The sequence below is a fragment of the Chelonoidis abingdonii genome, chromosome 1, assembly GCF_003597395.2.
Source record: "Chelonoidis abingdonii isolate Lonesome George chromosome 1, CheloAbing_2.0, whole genome shotgun sequence".
Classification (NCBI taxonomy): Eukaryota; Metazoa; Chordata; order Testudines; family Testudinidae; genus Chelonoidis; species Chelonoidis abingdonii.
This window is the reverse complement of record NC_133769.1, coordinates 239,239,433-239,265,583: the sequence shown is the minus strand read 5'-3', so window position 1 is coordinate 239,265,583 and position 26,151 is coordinate 239,239,433. Positions and strand designations below refer to the sequence as shown.

Below are 26,151 nucleotides of genomic sequence, written 5' to 3'. Positions count from 1 at the left end.
TTTCAGTTATGATCAACTTTTTCAAACTCCTTGTTATGGGGTCGCTGCTTCTCTGTGGAGCAGCCCTTTCCTCTGATGTGCACAAATCTCATTTTATACATCAGGAGGCCCTGCAGCAATCAAGCCACAATCTTGATAGCAGCGAGCTCTGTGTGGTAGCCACCTAGTGTGCTCTGCATGGTGCCAGTTGATATATATAATAATGTTTTTAAGGAAAAACATCTGAAAAATTAATAAGGGCAAACATGTCTATTTCTTTCAGGTTAAAAATAAAAGTTTAAATCTTTCTGTTTTGTTTTTTCAGGAAAGATTCTGGATGTGCTAGAGAAATGGAATTTGAATGATAAGACTCTTGTATACTTCACATCTGACCAGGGGGCACATGTTGAAGAAGTCTCTAGTACTGGAGAAGTCCATGGGGGGTATAATGGAATTTATAAAGGTGAGCTTCTTGAAACAATTTTTAGAAACGTGTCAAAAATTAGCTACTTACTCTGCACCATTTATAATATGCTGTAGGCCCAAAATGTTCATATCTGGGTTCCTAACATTAAACTTCTAACGTCCAGAATCCTAAATCCTTATTTAGACACCTAAACATAAATGGCCTGATTGTCAAAAGTGATGAGCATCAAGTGTTTAGCACTTCTTAAAATGCTTTTAAATACACCAGTGAGCCATCCAGAAAGAGATATCAGTGCAACAGGCTGAGATACCTGGTTGGGTAGTAGAAGAAAGGGGAGGAGTGAAGAGGTAGCTGTGTGTCAGCAGAAATTGTAGTCAAGTGAGTGGGTGAAGTCACACAGAGAAAGGGTGTAGAGGAAGGATGAGGGAGCCAAGAACAGAGTCTAAGGAGGCACCCATGGAAAGCAGCAGAGGAGGAAGACCCAATGAAAGAGATGCTGAAAATACCAAAGAGGTAGGAGGAGAACGAGGACAGGACAGAATCATGAAAGCAAAAGGAACACAAGATTTCAAGAGGAGGGTATGATCAGGGTGTCGAAGGCACACAAATTGATTGCTTTTCTCACAATACAGCTATTGAAACAATCAATGCGTACTTCAAATTCAAGAAATTCTGTGGCAGCTTGAGACCATCAGTAAGTTTATCTTATTTTAATAAGACCTGCTGTCCATGAGATTGTGCTGCTGTAGAGGAGAATAGTGTTTTTAGCAAGATAAGGGGAACGTCAAAGTAGCAAAAAATCTAGCTAAACAGATGATCTTTTTCTTTTTGTTTGTTCCTGTGTCCCTGATATGATGTCACTTGCTGACTCATTTCACTTCAGGCAATAGCAGTGCAAAATATGCAGATGGATTTGGTAACTCATTCAGACAAAGGGGTCATGATATGCACATGATTATAGATGACAAGGTGATTCTGGAGAAGGGGAGAATGAGAAGAGGAAGAAAACAAAGAGTGGGAGGGAAGAAGAGGATGACTTCCCTTTGATATCACAGTTCCACTCACCAATATGTAGCAGATGGAGAGGATGGGGGAAAGTTAGGTGAGGGAGAAGGTAAAGAAGAGGGACAGGGAGATAACTGTTACTGTTCCACTGCACTGTGAAGTTTTCATTAGTACCAGCTGCTAAAACAGAGCCTGATTTTCAGCATGGAAGTGGCAGGTACACGGCATCTCTGAAAAGCAGGCCTATGATGACAAAAGTGAGCTTAACTTCCATCAAAATAGGAGAGAGATGCCTGGGTCTTGTATGGACAAGTTTAGATAGTCTCACTCTTCCCAGAGAAAATTTTGTGCAAATGGTTCTTTAATTTTTGTTTCCCTTCCTTTTTGGGTGATAGAGGGAGAGAATTGGGAAACCAATCCCTAAACTTACCAGCTGTAATTTTACAGAGCAGGTAGCACATTGCTTTTGAGTATGATTTCAGAGAAGACAACTTAGAGGGAGGGAAAAGAGGATCACAGGAAGTAATAAAAGTATAGTAGAGCCACCATGTGAGGAAGCTATATAACTTTAATATGTTTATAAAGTGTGTGAGAAACAATCTCAGATCTTAGTAGGGCAAAAATTGCAGCAACCACAGCTGTGGAGGTTACAGAATATACAAGGGGTCCTATTGTGCTATAGAGATTGACAGCTGAGAGAAGTCTATCATTAACCTGAATTAGAACTATACTAATACTTAGCGCTTATATAGCATTTGCCATATTCAAAGCACCGTAGACTTATATATTTGTAGCTGTAGGCATGCCCCAGTGAATTTGGGAAGCCCTAAAAATGTTAGTGCTTTAGAATGTCAGGCATAAAATGGGGGATACAATCTAAGAAAGAAGATGAATAAAACTAGGGAATGTACTTTCCTTTGGAACTTTCATTTAAGACAGAGTATTTTATTTATACTTATACAACAATGAAGAATTTGAAACAGATCTTAGTTGAATCTATATGGATCTGATAGCAGCCTAAAGAAGAAAACAGACCCTTTGGGGTTTTTTTCAATGGATTATTAAGTGATTTACAGATTCCTCTTAGGTAAGCTGATAAATGCACTAATATATTACAGGTGGGAAGATAAGCAACTTAATAAAAGGCATTTATAATGAAACTAAGATGTTTAAAAGATCTCTGCAATCAGTTTAATTTACCCTAACAGATTGAAAATATAGTGGATTATGTTTTATCTTTCACACTCTACTCTAAAGCCCCAAATCAAAAGGCATCTTTTTAACATTAAGATATGTCATGCTTGATTGTTAAAAGCTCATGAAGGGAAATGGACCATTAGACACATAACTAGTTATTTTTATGTGTGAAGACCTTCTTTACGTACACAAATTGGGTGTGCAAGATCAGTGCACATTTGCATGATTGATCTTCTGAAAATCAGACCTGTTATGTCCTAAACTATCAGGCACTGGATGTTAATATATGTAGAAAATTAACTGGACTAAAGAGCTATCTCTCTTGCTTTTGTGTATGTATATTGGAATTTAGCTCAGCTGGTTTAGAGGAATAGAAGGTAATAGGTGTACTTTATGAGAGGGGCATCTAAGTGTCTGTGCTGGGGAATCTCAATAATATGCCTTTCTGTATATGAAAGTGTGAATATTAATCAAACCTCTTGACTCTCTTATCAAAGATGTAGCAGTCTATTCAACAGTAATTGGTTCTGCCCTAAATCAAAAGCTCACAACAGATCTTCACAGTTTGAACTCACTAATTTATCTTGATACACAGCCAGGTCAGTCCCAATAATAAAAGTTAGGGGCTGTTTGGATGGAGTGTCTGGTACCAGCTAGCTAGATTGCAAAAAGGTGACATCACTATTATTATTTCCTGAAACTTTATGTTCTGATTATAGTGTGATCTCTGAAAAGCTGGATACAATGCAAAATTAAAACCCGACATTGACACTGTAGTTAACCAGCTCTTTGACACCATCAGCAAATAAACAAATCCTGCTTAAATCTTCACTGTCCTCCTCTAACTGCGTTAGCCTGAATGTTGTTACATAATGACCTATAAATTTAAGGATTGCCATTAGACTCATGGCCCATCTAGCCCTGTAGCCTCTTTCCAACAGTGGCCAGTACCAGATGTTTCAGAAGAAGGTGCAAGAAACTCCACAATAGGCACCTTTCATTATACCATTTTTATATTTGGCACCTTTCAATTTCATTGAATGTCCCTTTGTTGTTGTGTTATGAGTCGACGAAAACAGAAGACCTCAATATGCCTTCTGTACACCATTCATAGTTTTGTATACTTTTATCATGTCCTCTCTTGCCGCCTTCATAAAATAATCAATCCTAGACTGTTCAATATCTCATCAGACAAGAGTTTTTCCTACCCCACAATTGCTTAGTTCTTTAGATACCTTTTCTGAGGGACCTGTAAAAGACCTTTGGAAAGTCAAAATATGAGTGGAACATTTGCTCCCCTCTAATCCTCCAGTATAGTAGCTGAATGTAATGAGAGATTGCATATTTTTGCTAGCAGCTCAGCTACATTAGATTTGTACATTTGGATGTGGTGAATTACTGGGGGTTTTTTTAATTATTGATTTCTTCCAGCACCATTTCTGATTCCTCAATCTCTGAGGCTACCTCATCTTCATTACCAGAAGTGAGTTGGTCAAAGATTGGTATCTTCTCCAACGTGCTCCTCAAAATCTATATTAAATCTCCTAATTTCTCTTTTACTCACTGGCTGCTGTAAATTATGCCCCTGTTTGTTGGCTTTCCTAGAGTTAAAATTTCAAATATTGAAGGATATCTGTTTGGTTCAATTAACTTCTTGAACCTTTCCATTTAGCCAGGGCAGTTTACTTCTGGACTTCCAGGTTCTGATTTTGTTGTGAGGTATGCAGACCTTCTCAAACATTGTTTTCCATAGCCATATGTAAAGTCTTTACTTACTATACCTTTGACTTTCAGGGCCTTATTAACTACTTCATTTTATTGACAGCTCCTTTCTAAATTCTGTGTTACAGTGTCAATTCTTTGCAGCTTGCCTTTCCCTAAGATGTTTAACATAATTATATTGTGGTCACTGAAACGTACACAGGAAAAGCTTTGCATGGGCTAGCCTATTCAAGCTATCTTGAATCCAGCTAGTTCTTGTAAAAGTAGCAATGAAGACAGCATAGTGTGGCTCTCAGGGCAGGTAGTACAAGCCAGATACAGGGCCTGGTTATGTACTTAGCTTGCTAACCCACTCTCCAGCCAATGCTGCACTGCTTCACTGCTGGATTCAAGAGAGTTTGGATAAGCTATTCTGTGCACAGCTTTTGCTAGGTAGACATACATGCACTAATTTTGGTTGAGCTAGTGCGCTAAAAATAGTAGTGGCACTGCAGTGGCACAGACAGTGGAATGGGCTAGCTGCCCCGAGTACATTCCGACCAAAAATGCTTGGTACTTAGGGTGAGTATCCAACCATATCACAACACATGCCATTGCAGCTACATTTCTATTTTTAGCATGTTAGCTTGAAGAAAACTAGCATGGGTCTGTCTATCTGAGCCAGAAATTACACCTTTAGCTCCGGTGTAAACATACCCTATGCTGAGAATAGCCTCTCCATTAGTGTGCTCTGGAACTGTTCCAAGAAGCAATCACTTAAGCTTCGTTAGAAATGCTGCAGTGCTTCAGTATAGATTCTCACTACAGTAATGGGAGGGGTTTGCCTGCCAGCATAGTTAATCCACCTACTCAAGAGGTGGTAGCTTAGTTAATGGAAGAATTCTTCTGTTAACCTAGTACTGTCTATACTAGGGGTTATGTTAGCTCAGGAGTATGGGTGTTTCACACCCCTGAGCAACGTCTTCTGCAATGTGATGTGCTACAGGGATAGGCTTCTTCATCAGTGTTTCTTAAAACTATTAATTAACAAGTTTTTTTGGTTTGTTTGTTTTTTGAACTAGCATGCAAATCGATTTGACTGTGTTTATGGTATTTTTGCTGCAGAATTTTAGTTAATAATAATAGGTGAAAACTGACCCTATCAAAGTCAGTGGTAGTTTTTCCATTAACTTCAGTGGGCCAGGACTTCATCCCCTGTCTCTAATTTATTCTACTATTGTACATGTGGAATGATCAAACCATCCTGACATTCCAAATAGAATACACTATCCTGAGCAATAAGGCTATTTGTTTGAGAAGAAGATCAGCTTTGAGACAGTTTGCATTCACCATCTCTATTTGTCAGTTCTTCTTGTATGAGAACCAGGACAATTCAAGTTAAAAAACAGAACAAAAAACAAAACTAAAAAAATAATCCAACACTTTAGAGAACACTGAAAATAGATAAGCAGAGGGGTTAGCAGATGGTCTTGCCATTAAAAATGGTGTTCTGTTTGAAGACCAGAAATAGCAACACATTTTTATCCTAGATATTCAAAAACAAGAGTCCACTACAAGTGAGCAAAGTAATTCATTTCTGCTTATTCTCTCTTCATTCAAAAGAATAAATAGACTGAGGGAGGCCACTTCCTGATGTACATGAGTAAGAAGAAAAGTTTACCCTGATTAAACTCCAGTGTGAGAGAGAGAGAGAGTGATGATTTCAACAGTTTTGATCAGTCTGTGAGAACCAAGCCCAAATATTAAGTCTGTGCAACAGAATCACAGAATGTCCTAATTCATCTTACATACAAACTCTATCCCAAAATACTTTACAAAGTTAAACAATAGCAGTCAATGTGAATTAGAGGTTTATGCACAGGAAAAAAATATGTTTTCAATGGAAATGGAAATTTGGGATCTCTGTAGGTGACAACACAGAGTTGTAGCTGTACTTTTTCTGCACCCACAGTTTTTTTCTGAGGAAAAGGGGAATATCAGCTATTAAACATAAGGCTTAAGGCCATAGTCACTCAGAACGTGTAAACATCAAAGCATAAAAATACAACCTGAGTTGTTGTTGTTCATCTTTTAAAAACACTTCTAAAGAACTTTAAGAGAGAAAATATGTCTCTGTGTGAGAATGCATATCGCTGCCTAGGTGCCAGAATATGGACTCATGGGCTGCTCCTCCTCCTCTTTTGTAGTACTGCCAACCTCAAGAATTCAAAAATCATGAGTCAGGCCCTAAAATATCATGAGGTTTATTTTTAAATAATATGTTTGGGTTCTTTTCATTTGCCTCCTGGTTTCTGAGCCTTTAGGGTGCTTTGCATTTTCAAGCTTTTCTTTGCAATCATTAGGGTTGGAAACATCTTTTTAAAAGGAAAGCTGAAATTCTTATGCAGTTTCCCAACTGAAGCAGCTGGAGTTTTGAGAAAATATCAAATATCACAAGTTGGCAATGCTTCTGTTGTCACTGGACACAGCTAGATCTATATAGCAGAATAAATTCTGCTACATTAGCATCTAGTTCCCATGTTGAAGCCACCCATTACTCTGGTTCAGTGGTCTATTCTCAGCCTCCATAGGACTTAAACAGCTTGTCTGTTTCCTGAAAGCAAAATGGTGATTGTGTCTGGGCAGAAACAAGTGAGGAAGTAGCCTGGCTGCGATGCAGGGATGATGTCTATTCTTATCTGTGTTTTCTTATACTGCACTTATCAGCATAGTATCTAAGTGCCTTCTGTCAGTGAATTAAGTAATGTGACTACACATATGTCACTTGTTCTTTGTTCCCCCATCGCTACGTGATTATGAGAAGGAAACGTCAAAGAAATGCACCTTGAAATTGGAGCAGAAAGCAGTGAGGTTTGTGATGGTCCTTAGTTCCGGGAATGTACATTCCCCAGTCTTGGACCAGCTCCCAGAGAAAGTTCTGTCTCTTGTACAGATGAGCTTTATTTTTATCGTTGAGAGTTCCATTGTGGCAGAGGTATGTAGTTATCAAGCACAGTCTTTGTCCCAGAGCTTTAGATGGTCTTGTTATCCTAGTCACTGCCCATGAAGTGCATTGAAGATAACAACTGAGACCTTGAACACGATTGGATAATCTATGGGAAGCCGGTATAGAGAATGGTGGACAAGTCTGATGTGCTTATGGAAGCCTGTGTTGCTGAGGAGACAAGCTTCAGAGTTCTGAATTAGTCAGCGACTACTCTGAGTCTATGGACTGCATTGGCCAATTGTGGCTGTGTCTTGTCAACCAATAGAGACTGCTCTGTGGCTGCAAACTCATAAAAATACTTTCCTTTGCCAACAAATATCACCTCTGGTTTGCTCGAGTTCAGCTTCATCCAGCTGTTCTTCATCCAAGAGCTAATCTCATCCAAGCACTGGGCCCTCTTGATGGTAGTGTTCATATGCATGTTGAAGGCATTTGAGTACATGTTGTTTGATCAGTTCACCAGTGGTAGCATGTAGATGTTGAAAAGGACTGGGGAAAGAGTTGATCCTTGTGGAACTCTACAAGTATCAGGCAGCAGTTCTGCCCCATTTGCTTCTTGGGCTCCTTTGCATATACTGAGAGGCAAACTGCCCCTTCCCTAGGTGAGTGAACAACAGATTTCTCAGCAGCTTTTCAACTCAATAATTCACAAGAACAGAGGAAGAAAATTTATCTTCTTCGTCCTACTTGCCCCAGCTCTCTTCAGAAGTATTTCTTTTCAATGGGTCTACTCTTTTTCTTCCTCTGACATACTTGCCTCATTGCTTCCTCTGGCCACTCTGATTCTACACATTGCTTCTGCACAGGGCCGGCTTTAAGATGTGTGGGGCCCGATTCGAAAGAGCTGCCACTGAAATGTCGCCGAAGACAGCGGCAGCGATTGATTGCTGCTGTTTCTGGTGGTACTTCGGCAGAGGGTGCAGGGCCCGATTCCCGGGTATTGGGGGAATCGCCCTAAAGCCGGCCCTGGTTCTGCACGTATCATTCTCTCTCCTTTGGAAGGAGAGTAGAGTTCCAGGTCCTCCTTCCATCCTTTATTTCCATCCAAAATTTTTCACTGATATTTATCTTTTCAGAGCAAGTCAGGATACCACTAGTCTCAGATCAATGATTCTCATCATGATATCTGAAGTGGTGGGAATAATGCCCTGAGAAATAAGTACACAAACGCCAGCAAGGCAATTTGCCTTAGAGAATGTTGAAGCTACGAGGCCATAAAGCTTTCAATAGTGTTCACAGAACAGCAGATGGTATCCAGGAACTGATTGTGAATCTAGATGAAAATACATGAAGTGCTTCGCTTTTGTGAAAATAATCTTGATATTCTGACTAATTGCCCGCTAAGCCTATGCAAAGGCCCTGTAGGATCCTCAAACTGTTATGAGATCTGGAGACCCCTTTTCATGAGTGAGCCCCTGGTTACCACCTTGGTCTGAAATTCTACTGTCCTTGTGGAAGTTGGTGGATCTCAGGAAGATCGGTGCAATAGAAAGCAGGAGGCCAAACTTCAGGAAACATCAATTTGTCATCATAATAGACAATTCTAGTGGTGACTGTATCTATAGCCCCCTCACCGGGGGCTATGCCATTCACATTAATGAATGCATCCAAAATATTAATCCTGGTTATTCACTTAGCTACACTGGATTTCAGTAAACACGCTTTATTCTGAGGACCTGGGTTGATCTGCCTGCTCCCAATCAACACCCACCAAATCACTCCTGAAAACCCATGTCATTTGAGAGCTTTGCCACTGACTTCAATAAGAGCAGGACTGATAAACTCTTTTGGTCAGGAACTTTTTCCAAGTTCATATATTCATTTTTAAAACACTTTGGAGCACTGTGCCTATCCATGGTACTATGTAAGCAAATAATGACAATATTTGATACCTTTTCCATATGGATTTGTGTCAATCACATCTCATTAAGTAATGGATAAGTATGTTGTCTTTATAATAAATATGTGCTGGACTTTCACATTAGAAAGAGAGGACTGGATGACTGGGGCAGTGATGGATGTCATGGAATCTAAGAGAGGGAAATATGGGTTTGTAAATTGTGTGTTGAATGCACTCAATCTGATCATTTGGATGATAGAATTATAATTGTTGTCACCTAAAAAAAAAGATCTTCAGGACATCCAGAAAGTGATTGAAATCATTGCACATCTTCCTGATCTGTTTAATGTCAGAATTCAATACCAAAATCTTTTTCCCCCTCTATGAATGCTGCAAATTTTTCCTGGATGTTCATGCTTCAGACCTATATAAATCTATACTTTGACTTCTGGTTTGAATTCGTTCTGCACATGCCTTTGTGCCACATGAACCAGGCAAAATTTTTATGAGGCATTATTTTTTCCCTCCATCTGTTCTTGCATTTCAGCTGTAAATATATGCATATATATATATATATAGATAGATAGATAGATAGATAGATAGATAGATAGATAGATAGATATTCCAGGTTCTCTTGTCTCGTCCATGAATTTTTTTTTTTTTATATATATATATATAAAAATTCCCCTCTCACCCCTGTGGGTGGTGTGTCTTCCTCAACCTCGGGTTCCTCTACCAGATGGCCTGGGAGTTTGAGGGTTCCTAGCACTGCACTCTTCTGGACAGAGAGCTCTGATGTTGTTCCTGGGATCTGTTGGAGCCACTCACCCAGCTTAGGAGTCACAGCCCCAAGTGCTCCTACCACCACTGGGACCACTTTGGCCTTCACTTTCCACATCCTCTCTAGTTCCTCTTTCAGGCCCTGGTACTTCTCCAGCTTCTCAAGCTTCTATATATATACTTTCTGCTAAAAGCCTTATTCACTCTTTCAGGTGGAAAGGCTACAAACTGGGAAGGAGGTATTCGTGTGCCAGGTCTTCTTCGCTGGCCAGGAATGGTACAGGCGGGTGTCCATATTGATGAGCCTACAAGTAACATGGATATATTCCCTACAGTTGTTAAACTTGCAGGGATACCATTACCCAAAGACAGGTATGTATACAGTTTCTTATATTCTACACAGTATTTTTCATGGACTCTTTCTTCTCTTTGCTAGTTTTTATGTCTGTATTTAGTAGGAGAGAAGCATGGAAAAAGTCTGGATTTGAAATTTCATTATTTTACCATTGTTTACAATAGTAAAGTGTCTTTTTCATAGCACTGTTGTAGTATATTTTCTAGCCATGTTGTGCATGAAGACAACAAAATCTTTTGGAGTGCCTTTTCTGAATTAGTTCATATAATTAATTTCTATCTCCTCTTGAGTGATCCCCTGGCGAGTGATCCAGCCTCTCAACAACCCTATCCTGCACCATTCATATCAATGGGTGCTTTGTCCATGGAGGTAGTGTGACCTCCTTTGTAAAGTGCTTTGAGATCTATGGATGGACAGTTCTGTAAAAGAGCTAGGTCCTGTTTAATGAGTGCAGGATCAGGTTCCATGTTCTAGATCATCCTCCTACTTTTTGCCTTTAAACCCTCACCTCCCTTATCCTTTACAAAACGTTTTGAAAAACTGTACAAAATAATGAGTCGCTCTGTAAGAAACAGTCCTCTTCTTGCAGTTTTATAGTGTGAGACCAATGCGGCATTCAAAGAAATTAAATGGATCAGCAGAATTTTTAGAACAAATAAAAGGAAATAGCTCTTATGCAGAGTATTGCAAATACATGAAGGTCACTGCTATGAAGCACATTCTGATCTGAGTTAAGTCACTGTAATGCATTGACTTTTATGGAGTTACACTGTTTTTATACCAGTAGAAGCTTCCTCTAAGGCAGGGGTTCCCAAACTTGGTTCACGACTTGTTCAGGGTAAGCCCCTGGCAGGCTGCAAGATGCTTTGTTTACCTGAGCCTCTGCAGGTACCACTGCTCACAACTCCCAGTGGCCAATGGGAGCTGCGGGAAGTTGTTGGAAAAGCTGTTTATTGGAGAATATCCCTTACCTGTCTCTACTCAGGCTAAAAATGGTTTACTTTACCAAGGATCAGCTGAGGATCAAAGGGGGATGCTAAACTTTACAGGAACCCAGGCCTTGAAAAGGAAGGGGGGTTGTGTGAGCTAAGGGGGCTGCCCAGAGAGTGTCAATCAGAGCTGACAGGCACGCAAGTGACACACAGAGATGAAGAAAGCATGTTGCAAGCATGACAGTCTGCATCTCACAGCCAGAGGTAGGGGTTGGGATGAGGAGAATTTACAAAGAAAGAAAGATTAAGGGCGTCATAAACAGATGGTTAAGGGTTAATGCCTCTTTTACCTGTAAAGGGTTAAAAAGTTCACCTAGCCTAGCTAACACTTGACCAGAGGAACCAATGGGGGAACAAGATGTTTCAAAAGGAAGGAGGGAAGTTTTTCCTTTTTCTAGAGTTTTCCGTTTCAGCTGGAGTGAAAAAGATCAAGGAACCAGCCTCTTATCAGAGTAGTAAGTTTTAGAAAGCAATAAATAGGTTTATGTTTATTTCTGTATAATCTGTTTTATGCAAATAGAGGTAAAATCAAATTGTTTTTTTTTTTTGTGTAACTAAATTTGTGCCCAGGGGAACATCCTCTGTGTTTTGAATCTGTTCTCTGTGAAAGTAGCTGGTATGCTAATCTCTCCCAGAGGGTTTTCTTTTACCTTTCTTTTCTTTAATTAAAAGCCTTTTTCTTAATACCTGATTGATTTTTCCTTGTTTTTAGATCCAAGAAGATTGGATCTGGACTTACCAGGGATTGATGGAAAAAAAGGAGGGGGGATGGTTAATTTCTCCTTGTTTTTCAGATCCAAGGGGGTTGGATCTGGATCCACCAGGAGTTGGTGGGAGAAAGGGAGCGAGATTGTTAATTTCTCCTTGTTTTAAGATCCAAGGGGTTTGGATCTGTATTCACCAGGGAATTGGTGAAGTCCCTCAAGACTATCCAGGGAAAAGGGTGGTACTTGTGGGTGGTGGCGGAGATACCAGATCTAAGCTGGTAATTAAGCTTAGAAGTGTCCATGCAGGTCCCCACATCTGTACCCTAAAGTTCAGAGTGGGGAAAGAACCTTGACAAAGGGTTAGGTAAGGGAAAATATATATATATAGACCTTCACTATTTTTACCCTTTGCTCAGTGTGCTATGTACCTATGGGTGAAAGAATAAATAATACTTTGTTTTGAAGAAGCTGTTTTCAAGTCATTGATCAGCCACTGTCTCAGGCTCCAGCTGGAAAAGGCTTACGGGTGCCAAATTCAGTTGGGCCTATCAGGTTAACACTTTTGGAAGACAGAGTGGCTGCAGACCAAAGATCCAGTCTAAGGGTTATTGGACCATGTGGTTATACCCAGAGTGAGGTGCAGGAAGCAAAGCCTGTCACTTGAGAGAGATAGAAAAGGGTCTAAACTTGCCCAATAACTGTAACACAAGGTATTGTGAAAGATATGAAAACAGAAATTAAAATATCTTATGTGAAAGTCTCCCACCATCCTGTAACTTCTCTGTGATCCAGTTGCCACTAATGCTGTCCTTGGTCAAGAGATGAAAGAACTAATACCCTGTCTGTCACTTCTAGGGCACATTAGACTTCAAGGCGGCTAAATATTTTGCTCATCCAACTTCTCTTTAATGTTGAAAACAGTATGTTCTAATTTCCCTTTTTGGTCACGAGAGGTAGATTTAATTAATTTGTGTTCCTGCCTTTCTTTTGATCAGTTCATAGGGCTAATATACAGTTCCAAAGCTGTTGTGTCCTTTCCTAAATACACTCAGTAAATCATCAGCAGTGAAGAAGCTCTTCTTTGAAGTTCTGGAGAAATTCTGGTCTGTCTTCTGGTGCTCATTTTGGGCATGTAAAATGAATATGTGCATCTACTTAACTAAACTCAGTGCAGCTTTCCTTCTGTACCTCCTTGGAGGTCCTAGGCAAAATAATAAATACAAATAATAAAATAAAGCAAAATAAGACAAAGTAATTCAGAGTTAATACATCAAGCATAACTTATGATTACTTATTATTAGGCCAAATGGGACGCTTCTAAGAATGAGAATGAATGAGAGTGGCAGAATCTGGATCCAAATTTATAAATTGCTTTAAACTTCAGGAAATCCTATCCCGATTGAAAACAGTGGGAGTTTTACCTATGATTCCAAAGAGGCCAGAGTCTGACCCCATATGTTCTTCTTGGACTTTTAAAATTAACCTTTGCTTAATGAAATCACGCATAATAAACTGATAGCCATTTTTCAGATCATTCATTGCCAGGAACTTAATCAGTGCAAATATCCTCCTGCAGAATTCCAGAGCAGATTGAGAAACATTTTTTGGAAGCTGCAAAATTTGGTTCCCAAGATCAAGTGTGAATGTCTGATGTACTGAAGTTCTGGGCTAGATTGTGTCACTAGGACATGGTCTTTACTAAGGGGAAACATGTTGCTGCATTGTCTCAGGACAAACCCAGAGAAGGAAATGTGGTTCAGGGAGTCACAATTCCCTCCCTGCTCTTCCTTTGCTCCTCAGGGAAAGTAATTTGCTGCTGGCCTATAGCACAAATAAATTAATACTCTGACAACATGCCATATGAGCTCTGTTATGAGTTCTGTTGGCTGGTGTGTTGAGAGGGCAGATTAAAATCTCTATCCATTCCCCACCTGTCCCCCATTATTCTCCCCTACCTGCGCAGGCTAATTGACTTGTAGCACCTCAACCCCTGTGTGGCTAAACTCAAGGCCAAGCTAGCTTTTGAAGGGGCATATTTCCCCCTATGCACCTGCACAGTCATCTTAACCATCTGAGATTGATTGGAGTTTATTAGTATTCATTTATACAGTTATCTGACACTCTCCGTGAAATGATGTTCACAATTAATTATGACTTTCAAAGTGAAAAAAAATGTAATATTTTCCATGGGAAAAATAGGAAGGAACATCACAACTGGCATCCAGAACTACTTTATGAAGTGACTATTTTTAACTGTCCATTAAAACTCAAATTAGATAGCTGCAGAATTAGTTTGTCATATGTTGTTAGAATATTCAAGCTACTGTGAGTTCAATAAAGCAGGGTCACTTTTTAATTTTACATGGCAAAAATGAGTACCAGCTGATACGCCAGACTGGTATTTCTTCACAGCTGCAGTGAGGAGACATTCTGCTGCTGATGATTTATTGAGTGCTTGTAGAAACAGACAAGACAGGTATAGGATATGAAAAATTACAGGCTTGCCCTGGGACATCTATTACAAACAATCACTCTGTCAGATCCTTGGTGGTCTTGATGTGTGCAGATTTTAAGGACATAGATCTCATGCTCTCGGAGTGGACACTAAGGCTAGCAATGTTTTTTTTTTGGTTTTGGTTTGGTTTTCTTCTTTTCCCATGATGCCCCCCCCCCCCACACCACTTTATCTGCTTTAATCTCTGCCATCAAATTGCTTTGTTGCCACCACAGTCCTTCTAGGTGAGGAGAAGTGGAAAGAACTATATGCCATAATTACTGATCTACAATAGCTCAAAACAGGTTATTGTGACTAGCATGAAGCACCCCAGTGACTGGATCATTCACCAGCTGTCCTCTGAAGTCTTTCCAGCAAAAAAAGCCAACAAATAGCTTTAGATCTGGGAAAAGCTACATTTCAGAGAGGAAGACCCAAAAATGAGGTTCTAGGATGGGAAAGATAGCAGAGACCACCCCCTTCTGACTGAAGGCAGCTGGCCCTGGGGGATCAAGTAGAAAAGGGATTAATTAGAAAAGAAACACACATCCTTAGCAAAGACGCTGGCGAGGGAGGGTAGCAGAGGCACTTTCTTCTCCTACCTCATCCTTGTAGCAACCAAAAAATAGTTAAGAAATCGAATAAGGAGATTTTCACCCATGTACAATGTGTTACCTCTGAGTCTGTCTACATTTGATGAGTCATCACTGGGTTCTCACTGAGGCTATGTTTACACTAGCATTTATGTTGGCAAAACTTCTGTCGCAAAGGGGTATGAAAAGGTCCTGCAACCTGTGTATGTTTCTATGATAGTCAGCCCCTGTTCCAGCCTGTCTCTGCTCCTGTCTCAACGAGCTATCTCATGACTCTGATTCCGTGAATCTGACCGGAGGACCCTAGGGGGTATGAAAGGAGTTTCTAATTTTATCAGACACTTCCTAGCCAGGGAGCGATATCAGAAATAGAACCCTACGTGGAAGCCAGGGACAACATTGTGGTAGAAGCCCCAGTATCTTCTCCCTCCTCATTACCTAGGGGTGAGTACTTAGCTCACCGTGGTGGTGGTCGTCCATGATTTCCAAACTTTTCTCATTAGTTTCTGGCCAGTAGATTTAATTTCCCAGTAATTACCTGGCAATTTTTTCAAGCATTGGTTGTAATAACAGGAAATTGCATAATAATTAAAATGTACATAGAAGCTTAAAAGTTCAACTGTTTTAAAAACTGTTTTTACAGGATGTCTTTCAAAAAGCTGAAAGAATAATAGCCTTGCTGATCTATGTATGTGCGTGAATTAATCTCTTCTAAAAACTGTTGTAAAACTTGTAATTCACACAATGCTAAAACTGTGGATTGTGATTATTTTTTTTCCTGTCAGTTCATTCTAGCAACTTGATAGCTTAATGAACAGAAACAGTCATGTTTTGCTGATTATATAACTCCTTTCCCATCTAAATGGATGGATTCCTTCAAAGCATGATCAGATATGTCCAGCAGCGGTTAGAGGACTATTTTTATTTGGTGACCATGCAGTTCATCCTTTAACATGTATTCTGAAAATAATTCATTTCAACTTTGGAATCATTGCATTCATATTTAGTTTAACATATAGAAGACATTCAGGTAGTGCCCTGAATGTCCCTAACCACGAAAGCTAGGGCAGAGCCAATGGCATGTGTTGAAGATTTCACTTACCTGTCCCACAGCTACCACAGCAAATCTACTCTTTTAAGCAGCATTAATGGCTATACGTGTCTGTGTATCTAGAGGCCCATGTTCCAGAAATGTACTCACATACAGCTCAATTATTTTCAGACCAAAAATAGAGAGAATGAGATAGGAAAGCCAACTATCTGCAAAAGGCAAAATGCAAAATTAACGTTTCTGTGAATAATGTAGAACTGGAGAAAAAATGACAGCAGGTTTTGCTCCAGATTCACCAATTTGTTGTTTCCCTTTAAGTCATGAAAAGTAGGCCAGCTCTAACACTCCGGCCTTCATGGTGGAATGGCACTTGCACTGTCTATTAGGAAATAGAAATGCATAGTTAGTTTTTTCTCAGCCAGGAAAGGCTTGTGTTATTCTCCCTGACTTTGAAATGCTTTCTTATTCAGAATTATTGATGGACATGATCTGATGCCCTTGCTTCAAGGGAAAATTCTCCGATCTGAGCATGAATTTCTCTTCCATTACTGTAATGCATATTTAAATGCAGTGCGCTGGCATCCAGGAAACAGTAAGTAAACTTGCCTGTTCACATTTTAAATATTTCATATAATTTTTATTTCAACTTGAAAAGAATCAGAAAAAAGCCTCAGGCTATGGTTACAAATAAATTGCTTAAAGTGCTGTTTTTTTTCTTCATCTTTTGTATACCTTTCTCCTTTTCTATCTAGAAAACACATCTATCTACACAGCCAATTTATTATTTGACATTAATTAGATGCTGCACAACAATGTTTTATATCAGTGCTGAGACCTACAGTAACTGAGTATATTTTCTAAATTTTTATTTGTTTAGAGCAGAGTTTCTGTTACATGATGTTACATTTGAGTCAGAGCCAGATATTACTTTTTAAATAAAATGTACTGCTAATAGGAATGTTTGCTGGACAGCTTAGTGGGTATTATGCCAACTGGACAATTTTTACTATTGAAAGCGACAAAGTATAAAGGAACCACTGGGACAAAGTCACAAATCCCAAGTGAATTATTAGACTTTTCATGCTTTTATGAACACTATAATTGTGCTTTGAAGGCCAAAGAACTAAACATTGCTCATTGATCTATTGCTTTTTATTAACTAAGTTTTCATGGTGGCATAATGTCAACCTGTTGCCCTTCCTATAAAAATCCCTGTGCTGAAGGAGTCACTTTCTCATTTAGGTGACAATATGCAGTACTTGTCCCAGGTCAGTTGACACTCATGGTGACAAATTATAAAAAGGCTTCAGAATGTTGACATGACACAAACCTTTTGCACTGGGCATCACCATGCATGCTGTCAATTTCGGTGCTTTTCAGCAGGTTTGTTAGCCTGTCAGGAGAGGTGGATTTAAGACTCTAATTCGTAAACCTCAAATAATTTGGAGGTTTAGTGTGAATAATCATCTATACATCTTATCCAAAACTTTCCATAATCACCTTGGATTGCATATAGGGATGAAAATCCTGGAAAATGACAGGAATGATGCAATTAAAAACAGATATCAAGATGCTACACATGTAAGTAAGGCTTTAGGAAAGAAATGCATGAAGTGGTATATTTGAGAACCAGTACACGATCATGGAACAAAAGGGTATTGTAATGCTCAATCATGCAACACGAAGATGTGATTATACCATTTAGGTACAGCACCACATCCAGGACAGGGTATAACTGCACTACCCTACAGGGAGCAGGGGACTCAATGTGTTTCTCAGAATTCCCAGGTCTGTAGAGGTTGTTTGCTCAGTACCATGTGTGATGCTGTATGGAGTGTGTGGGACACTTTATGATATTGCTGATACTAGTATTATAAATTTGCAATGAATCATGCCAGAGATGCCATGTGAGGTATCTGCAAAACTGTTATAATTTCCCAAGTCTGATAATCTTTTTAATATGTTTGTATCACCTTCATATTATGAGTTATAGATATGTAGGGTATATCTGTATTTCCAAACTTGTGCTGTGGATCTAGGCGACACCTCCAGACAGATTGGTGGCAGCACTGCTCAGCCTGCTTCATGGCCCATCAAGAGACATCAGCTGTATAGTGAACTCATCGAAAGGGTCAGGGGCTACACCTTATGACTCAGCATGGCATGCGGGCACATGCCCAAGGACAGAATTCTAAGGCTTCCATAGGGTTGCCAACTTTCTAATTGTACAAAACTGAACATCCTTCCTCCACCCCTTCCCCAAGGCCTCACCTCTGCCCCACCCCTTCTCTGAGCCTCACCCCCACTCACTCGCATGCTCTTCTCCACCCTCACTCACTCTCTCCTTTTCACCAGGCTGGAGCAGGGGGTTGGGGTACAAGAGAGGATGAGAACTCTAGCTGGGGGTGTGGGCTCCAGGATAGGGCCAGAAATGAGGGGTTCAGGGTGTGGGAGGGGGCTCTGGGCTGGGGCAGGGGTTTGGGGGGCAGGTGAGTGCTCCAACTGGAGATGTGGGCTCTGGGGTGGGGCTGGGGATGAGGGGTTTGGGGTGCAGGAGGAGGCTCTGGGCTGGGACCAAGGGGTTCAGAGAGTGGGAGGGAGCTCTGGGGCAGGGGATTGGGGTGTGGGAGAGGGCGCGGGCTCCTGGAGGTAGTTTGGGTGTGGGATGGGGCTCAGGGCTGAGGCAGGGGCAGGTGTGGAGTGCGGGCTCTGGGTGGGAGTTTGGGTGAGGGGCTCAGGGCTGGGGTAGGGGGCTGGGATGCGGGAAGGGATGCAGGCTGTGGGTGATGCTTACTCTCAGGTGGCTCCCGGAAGTGGCTGGCATGTCTCTTGGCTGTTAGGTGGCCAACAGGAGCTGCAGAACTGGCGCGCAGGGTAGGGGCAGTGCACAGAGCTCCCCTGGCCATCCCTCTGCCTAGGGGCTGCAGGGATGTGTCACCACTTCTGGGGAGCCATGCAGACCCAGGTAGGGAGCCTGTCAGCTCCAGGCCAACCGGACTTTTAATGGTGCAGTCAGCGGTGATGACTGGAGGCATCAGGGTCTCTTTTTGACTGGGTATTCCAGTCAAAAACTGGACACCTGACAACCCTTGCCTTCCAGGCTATGTGCTGGGTAGCTTGTGTTTGGAATAAAGAAAATACATGGTGCATGACAAAACCCTATAAAAGGCAGCTGCATCTTCTCCATTTTGTCTTCGGCCCTACTTCTTGTCATCAGTCCTGCTTCTTGCCTCTGGAGGAGCTTTGCTACAAACTGAAGCTCTGTACAAAGGACTGAATGACCCATCCAAGCTGTGGATGTGTTCCAGAGGGACTTTCAAGCCACCAAACTCACCAATACTGTTAAGAACCTGGTATATGGTCTATGAAGTCTTTGTATTATGCGGTTGCATTACCATTTAGCAACTCTCTTCTTGTTCTTTCTTTGTAATAAACCTTTAGTTTTAGACACTAAAGGATTGGCTGGCAGCATGGTATTTTGGATAAGATCCAACCTAATATTGACCTGACAAGGTGGCTGGCCCTTTGAGGTCAGGAAAACATTTTGTATCATGAGCAGAGTTTTAAAATAACTTTTCACTGTACTGGACCTAGGTGCTGATTGGGAGCCAGAGACCTTGAATGCAATAAAGAGGCTGTGTGATTTCTTTTTCTTGATGACAAGTGTGGGGATCAGAAGTACTGTTTGTGACTGGTTGGGGAGTTTAACTTCAGCGTTACCCACCAGTCTTGTGAGTATCTGCTCTCCCTTTTGCAGCCTGCCCTGACTTTGGCATTTCCAGTGAGGTCTGTCCTAGACACCACCGGGTCACACCATGCATCTTTGTGCGGTGGAGTTCTCGCTCCTTCTCCTGAGCAGCTAGTCAGCTTTGGTGTCCCTTGGGGAAGAGGGATGAGTGGAGAGTCAGCTTTGGTGTCCCATGGGGAAGAGGGGTGAGTGGAGAGGGTTGGAGCAGTGAACCCTAATCTTCCCCACCTGTTTAGTGACTAAAATAGAGCAGACCCTCTTATTCCCAGAATTCATTGACTGCAATTTTTCCTAGTACTAAGATGTGCCATACAAGGGTGGCAAGAAGTCTGTTTGCATCCTCCCTTCATGCTGCATAGCAAAACAGAGCTAGGCAGAATCTGGCCATAAAGTTTGCTTGATGTCACTTTTGTATGGAAGTGTAGTAGCAGCTTGACAATCATGCAGAGTATCATGCAGAGCACAAACAGGTGGTAGCTAAACATTCTTCTTTTCTCCCTTTTGTGTCAGTTTCTCTGGAGAGTGTTCAGTTGTCATTGATACCACTCTTTTCCAATCCCAGCTCTTCATAAATACCTTTTCTGTGGAGACAATAGAGCAGCATCCATAAAGATCTTTGCTCAAGCCAGTGAAAGGTCCTTCACATTGCTTATCTCACTCCAGCATGTTACTGTTATATAGAAAGAGATTCTATGTACTCCTCTAGCTTGTTGCTCTAGTACGCAGCTGATGTTATCAGCATTGCTATGGGCATTCACCTGGCACAATATAGTATTTTCCTCACTTCTGATTTCTCAGTAGCTCTCTCTGGCAGTTCTCTGATATTGTAAGAAGCACCTGATATGTTCAAAATACAGTATATTATTAATTAGTGCTCTTTAAGTGTTCCCAACTTCTCTTATTGGCATTTTGACCACTAGTTTCATATGCAATTCTGAATTTTATTATTACCATTTGTGACAATCAGGTCCAGACACCCCAAGGGGAAAAGAGGGGGGTCTGAAACCCCAAAATAGCAGCTGAATCAGCTGATTGTATATACAATTGTTGTACTATAAGTAAAGTATCATATAAAAACTGATAGTGTGCTGCTCATGAATATCATTGTGTGGCGTATGTACAGGTGGTGTGTAAAGAGTGATGCGTGTGTACTGGAAAAATGTTTCTAAAATATGTTGTGGGGCAGACTTGATAAACAAAGGAATGTTGTTTTGCCTGTGTCTCCAGTGTAAATGGAACAAGGTGATTCCAGAGACAATAGAAGTTAGACAGAAGTGACCAGGAGAATGGGAAGTCAATAGCTGATGAGAAGAACTTTAGCTGGGAATACACTTGAAAAGAATACATTTAAAAGGTTTACTGGATTATAAAAAAGAAAGGGCAAATTAGTTCATGGGTATCCTTAAAAAAGGCCTAGAAAACTATAAAATGCTATCCTATCATACTCACTTAACTTTACCCTTCTGCATTGTGGTTTGCATGTGGGCACAAACCCAAGCCTGCATAACAAAAATGAATTGTATGCAAGTGTCAGAGTATTCGTTTCTTTCTTGTCTTTGTATTTTATGTACTTTTTAGAAAATATGCTTCAGCCTCGTAAACTCTGCAGTGTCCATAATGGCTGTTCCTGCTAGGGATTGCATTTGTCCAAAAGGAAGAGCTTCCAGCATCATTTGTCCAAGTGCAAAAGTTTTGTAAGGATTGAGCATTGAAGGTTCCAGAATGCTAGCATGCAAAATATCCTGTGTATGCACTCACATCTATGGCTAGTTTACATTTAGTTAAAGGGTTGCAAGTCCCATATGACTGTGTATAATGCCTGTACACCAGAAAGGAGCTGGTCAAGCTTTCTTTGAAAAGAACTTCCAAGAAAAGGATAACAACCAGATCTTTCCTGTAGGTAAAGAGAGGCTCAGCAAACTAGCGCTAATACAAAAGAGGCCTGTATGAATCTCCACCGTCGTCCCTCTAGCCAGCTGCAGCTGTGGAAGACACTTGAATTACTGCAGATCTAGGTTTTACCAGAAGGAGGGAGACATTTAGTATCTATCTGGACAAAAGGAAAATAAAGATAAATCATTTGATTTTCTTTCTTAAATAAACTAAAAACACTGCAACAAAAGACTGAATCCTTAGTACAGTAGCCTTTTTCAGACCGATAGCCAAATGGATATTTAGGATATATGTATCCTCGACGCCCAGATGCTTAATTGGATTGATCTCCAAATAATACAGAGTAGAGTCAGAGAGCCTATGAATGAGCTGCATATTTTGATGGCTGATCTTCCCTTCACTGTATTTCATCAAGACAAAGTTGCTTTGCATCCTTTTACAAATCTATTTCTGAGGTCCACCAAAACCAAGCCATTTGGCTGTGTTTTCTTCTTAAAACCCCATTGTCAACCAAGGGAAGCTAGGTTCCATACCCTATCTAGAGTATTGTTAGTCTGTTGTGGCTATTTGATATTGAGGTTCTTATACTGAGCCCACTACTGTGGTATCGAAGTGGCTCTTACTAGTGTGTTACATGATTTGACTAGAATCTGCCATATGTGGTTCTCTTCTTTTTTCCTGTCCTCTGCCCAGGGAGAAAATTGTGTTTGGATTCTTTTACATTTCTTTTTAAATTATTGTTTGTTCTAATTTAGATAAGACTAAGGCATTAGGTGTTAAAGTGTTTTGTAGGTTTTGGGAGCCAATGTAAGGGGAATGTAGTTTCGATGCAGTGCCTGTCAAGGTGGATCAGATTATGCATTGAGACATGTTATGCTTTAACTGAAAATCTGAGCATCTCTTTGCTTGGGTTCTGGCAGAATCAATGGCCTGCCTCCATATTGTTTCCATCTTAGAAAGCTGCAGGGCTGCTACCGGTTCTGCTCACACGTTTACATAGCACCTTTCTCGATGTGGGATCTAGGTCTGATGCTCACTTTGGGAGGGCAGTACAGCAATCCTTGTTTAATTAGAACTCCTCAACCCACCTTCTTGGGGTTTGTAATGGTAAGTAGATTCTGACAATTGGGAATATGCAGAGATCATCTCTAAGAAGAAAGGTTGATTTGCAGTAACTGTGGTTCATTGAGAGTGTTGGCTGTCAACATATTCACGCTAACTGCTGACCATCCCTATTGCGCTCTAGGACTCTGAGGTTTAATAGAAGGAACTGAGGTGGCTGAGGGTTGGGGAATGCATGGCCCATTATAAACTTGTCTCTGAACATTCAGTACTACAAAGGGCTTTTGTAGAAGCTCCTGAATCTCAGTGATGCTGGAGGGCTCTGCCCACACATATTAATATTCTGAAGCTACACGTTTGAAAAATTTTAATTCCTGGTATTTAACCTGTCTTTTTCCCTAATTAGATATCATCTTAAGTGCTCAGAATCCTAAATCATTAAACGTTTACACTTTAAAAGATCATAATCAATGACAATGTAGTTTCTGCTTTTGAAGACTAAGCCGCCTAAGGTTTTGTATAATGTTCTGGTCACTTTGTTTGTCAGAATATGCTCTGGCCTAATTTAACTTGATCAAATGCTATAGTTCTGCTGATGCTAAGAGACTGGTACTTCTGTACTATGGATTGCTCTTCTCTGTTAAAATTACAATTTACATAAAGGAATACTGTAAAAAATGTCAAGAGCTGCTGCTCTGGAACTTTACTGGCATAAGAATTAGTGCTATTAAAAATGCATCACTATGACAACGTAATTATAAGGAGAACATTCATCAAATAAAGGGTGTATTTCTGGTCGCATGGTACAGTTGCATGTTGCAAACTCAGAGGCCTATTCTGCTCTCATTGTGACCATCATTCCATTAATATAAGTGGGAAATACACTGCACATGCTGTGCAGCAAATTCCTACATGACTTGTAAACATTCTAGAATACAAAACAGCACAGTATATATTACAAAGAAATAACAATCCTAATAGGGTTTTTTGCACTATAAGTAAAAATCTGTTGATAAACGTAAAGCTGATTGCACTAGCAACAGTTCAGTTTCTGTATTACAAATCAGGGTTTTAGTAACACAAAGGAAACTGCTACTTTTAGACAAAGAAGAGGAAGGAGGGAAAACATAAGCGTCATTTTTGTGTGTAATAGAAATGTTTACTGACTTATCTAGCATGAACGAGATCAACTTCTTATTTTTTTACTAGACAATAAGTTAAACCAGCACTTTTACAGCTTCCTTGCCCTCTCTCCCTACCCCATAGTAGGTTGCTTCCAGTACCAAAACTGTAAGTGTCAATATGAATATTTTTAAGGGCCTTTCCATGGCAAATTAAACTGAAATGAAATGCCAATAAAATCAAAACAGTGCATCATGAAAACATAAATGACTGATAGAAAGGGGAATACAATTCACTGAGATATATTAATCTGCGTAGACAGAGGGGAAGAATCTACTAATCTCCGTGTTACATTGCCTCTAGTACTGAGACACAGGATAAAGGGAGAATAATACCCAAGTTATGAGTTTTAAAAATCTAAATGAAATTATTAGCAGCTCTCATTACAAGAACAACCACACATCAGAAACAATTAATTGATCCTTTTTGTGAAAAATACCGATTCCAAACCTTTAACTTAGTGATGTAATTTAGAAATGCCTTTGAGAATTCTTACCCATCAGTTCACTTGGGGCACCCCCAACCTCAATGGGAGAGGCTGAGGTTGTCTGGCACAGGGGGCCCCATGCTGCTTCACACATTATGGGCCATATTACTATCAAAGGCCACACTATTATTGTCCCTTCAAAGGCCATCTGGTTGGTCAGATGACATTGGATATTACAGGTTCAGACTAATGGTCAAGGAGCGTTCTTGTCAAACCTCTTGCTAGTCAGTCTTTGCCTACTCATCCAACCTGAATTAGTCGGGTAATTTTGTTCTTTGGTAGACCAAGCTTTGTGAAGAATTTCAATTCATAGAATTATATTCATATTGTGTGAGTCAATAACGTAATATTGTTGCAAAAAAAGGAACATCATTCTGGGATGTATTAGCCATAGTGTAAGCAAGACACGAGAAGCATTTCTTCCATCTCTTAGCACTGATAAGGCCTCTAATGGAGTACGGTAACTCCTCACTTAACGTTGTAGTTATATTCCTGAAAAATGTGACTTTAAGCAAAACAATGCTAAGCAAATCTAATTTCCCCGTAAGATTTAATGTAAATGAGGGGTTTAGGTTCTAGGGAAATTTTGTTCACCAGACAAAAGAATATATATATATACACATACACATGCACATGCAGTATAAGTTTTAAACAAACAATTTAATACTGGTACACAGCAATGATGATTGTGAAGCTGGGTTGAGGTGGTGAAGTTAGAGGGTGGGATATTTCTTACTTACTGCTATATGATGAACTAGCATTTGGCTGAGCCCTCAAAGGTTAACTGGTTGTTAATGTAACCTCACTCTACAAGGCAGCAGGCATGGAGGGAGGGGAGAGAGCATAGCAGACAGAGACAGAAACACACCCCCTGTGTTTGTGAGACAGAGATGCACATTTCCCGTTTAAGTAGCTGATCCCAGTCTTAAGTACACTGTCTCGTTAATTAGATCAGCTTGCTGAGATCGCAGCTGCTGCCTGGAAGCTCCCTCCCTGAACCCTGTCATGTGTACCCCCTGCTCTGTGGAAGATGGGGTAAGCGGGGTACAGGAGCGGTGGGGGACACCCTGACATTAGCCCCCTACTTCCCCCCTCCCCCCATACAGCAAGCAGGAGTCTCTGGGAGCAGCTCCAAGGCAGAAGGCAGGAGCAGCACATGGCAGTGGGGGGAGGGACAGCTGAATGCCAGCAATTGCTAGCCTGCTGGGCAGCTGCTGCACAGGGAACTTAGGGGAGCAGGGAGGTGATAGGAGGCTGCCAGTCAACACTGATTCCAAGCCCCCACCAGCTAGCTGCAAGGGGCTGCTCTTCCTGCAAGCAGTGGACAAAGCAGGTGGCTGCCAGACGATGTTAGAAGGGAGAGATCAGCAACGTAACAACAAAACAACGTTAACAGGGATGACTTAAGTGAGGAGTTACTGTACTGTGTCCAGTTCTGGGCACAACACTTTGGAGAATGTCGAGAGGAGAGCAACACAAAGGTCTAAAAACAAGGAAAGATTGAAAAAAAACTGGGTTGTTTAGTTTGGAGAAGACTAAATACATCTTCAAATACATACATTCAGGTCTTCAAGTTTATAGAGAGGAGGGTGATAAATTGTTCTCCTTATCCATGGAGGAGAGGACAAGAAGTAATGGGCTTAAATTGCAG

At 40.7% G+C, this 26,151-nt stretch overlaps 1 protein-coding gene across 2 annotated transcripts in view; it reads left to right on the top strand.

The window, feature by feature from the left end:
* STS (steroid sulfatase) overlaps nucleotides 1–26,151 on the top strand; it is a 179,181-nt gene that overhangs the window by 118,655 nt on the left and 34,375 nt on the right. For both annotated transcript variants that reach the window (XM_032790056.2, XM_032790057.2), the window contains 3 exons: nucleotides 305–442; nucleotides 10,149–10,308; nucleotides 16,599–16,720. In XM_032790056.2, the coding sequence (XP_032645947.1) occupies nucleotides 305–442; nucleotides 10,149–10,308; nucleotides 16,599–16,720 (420 nt within the window). The remainder of the gene's footprint in view (nucleotides 1–304; nucleotides 443–10,148; nucleotides 10,309–16,598; nucleotides 16,721–26,151) is intronic.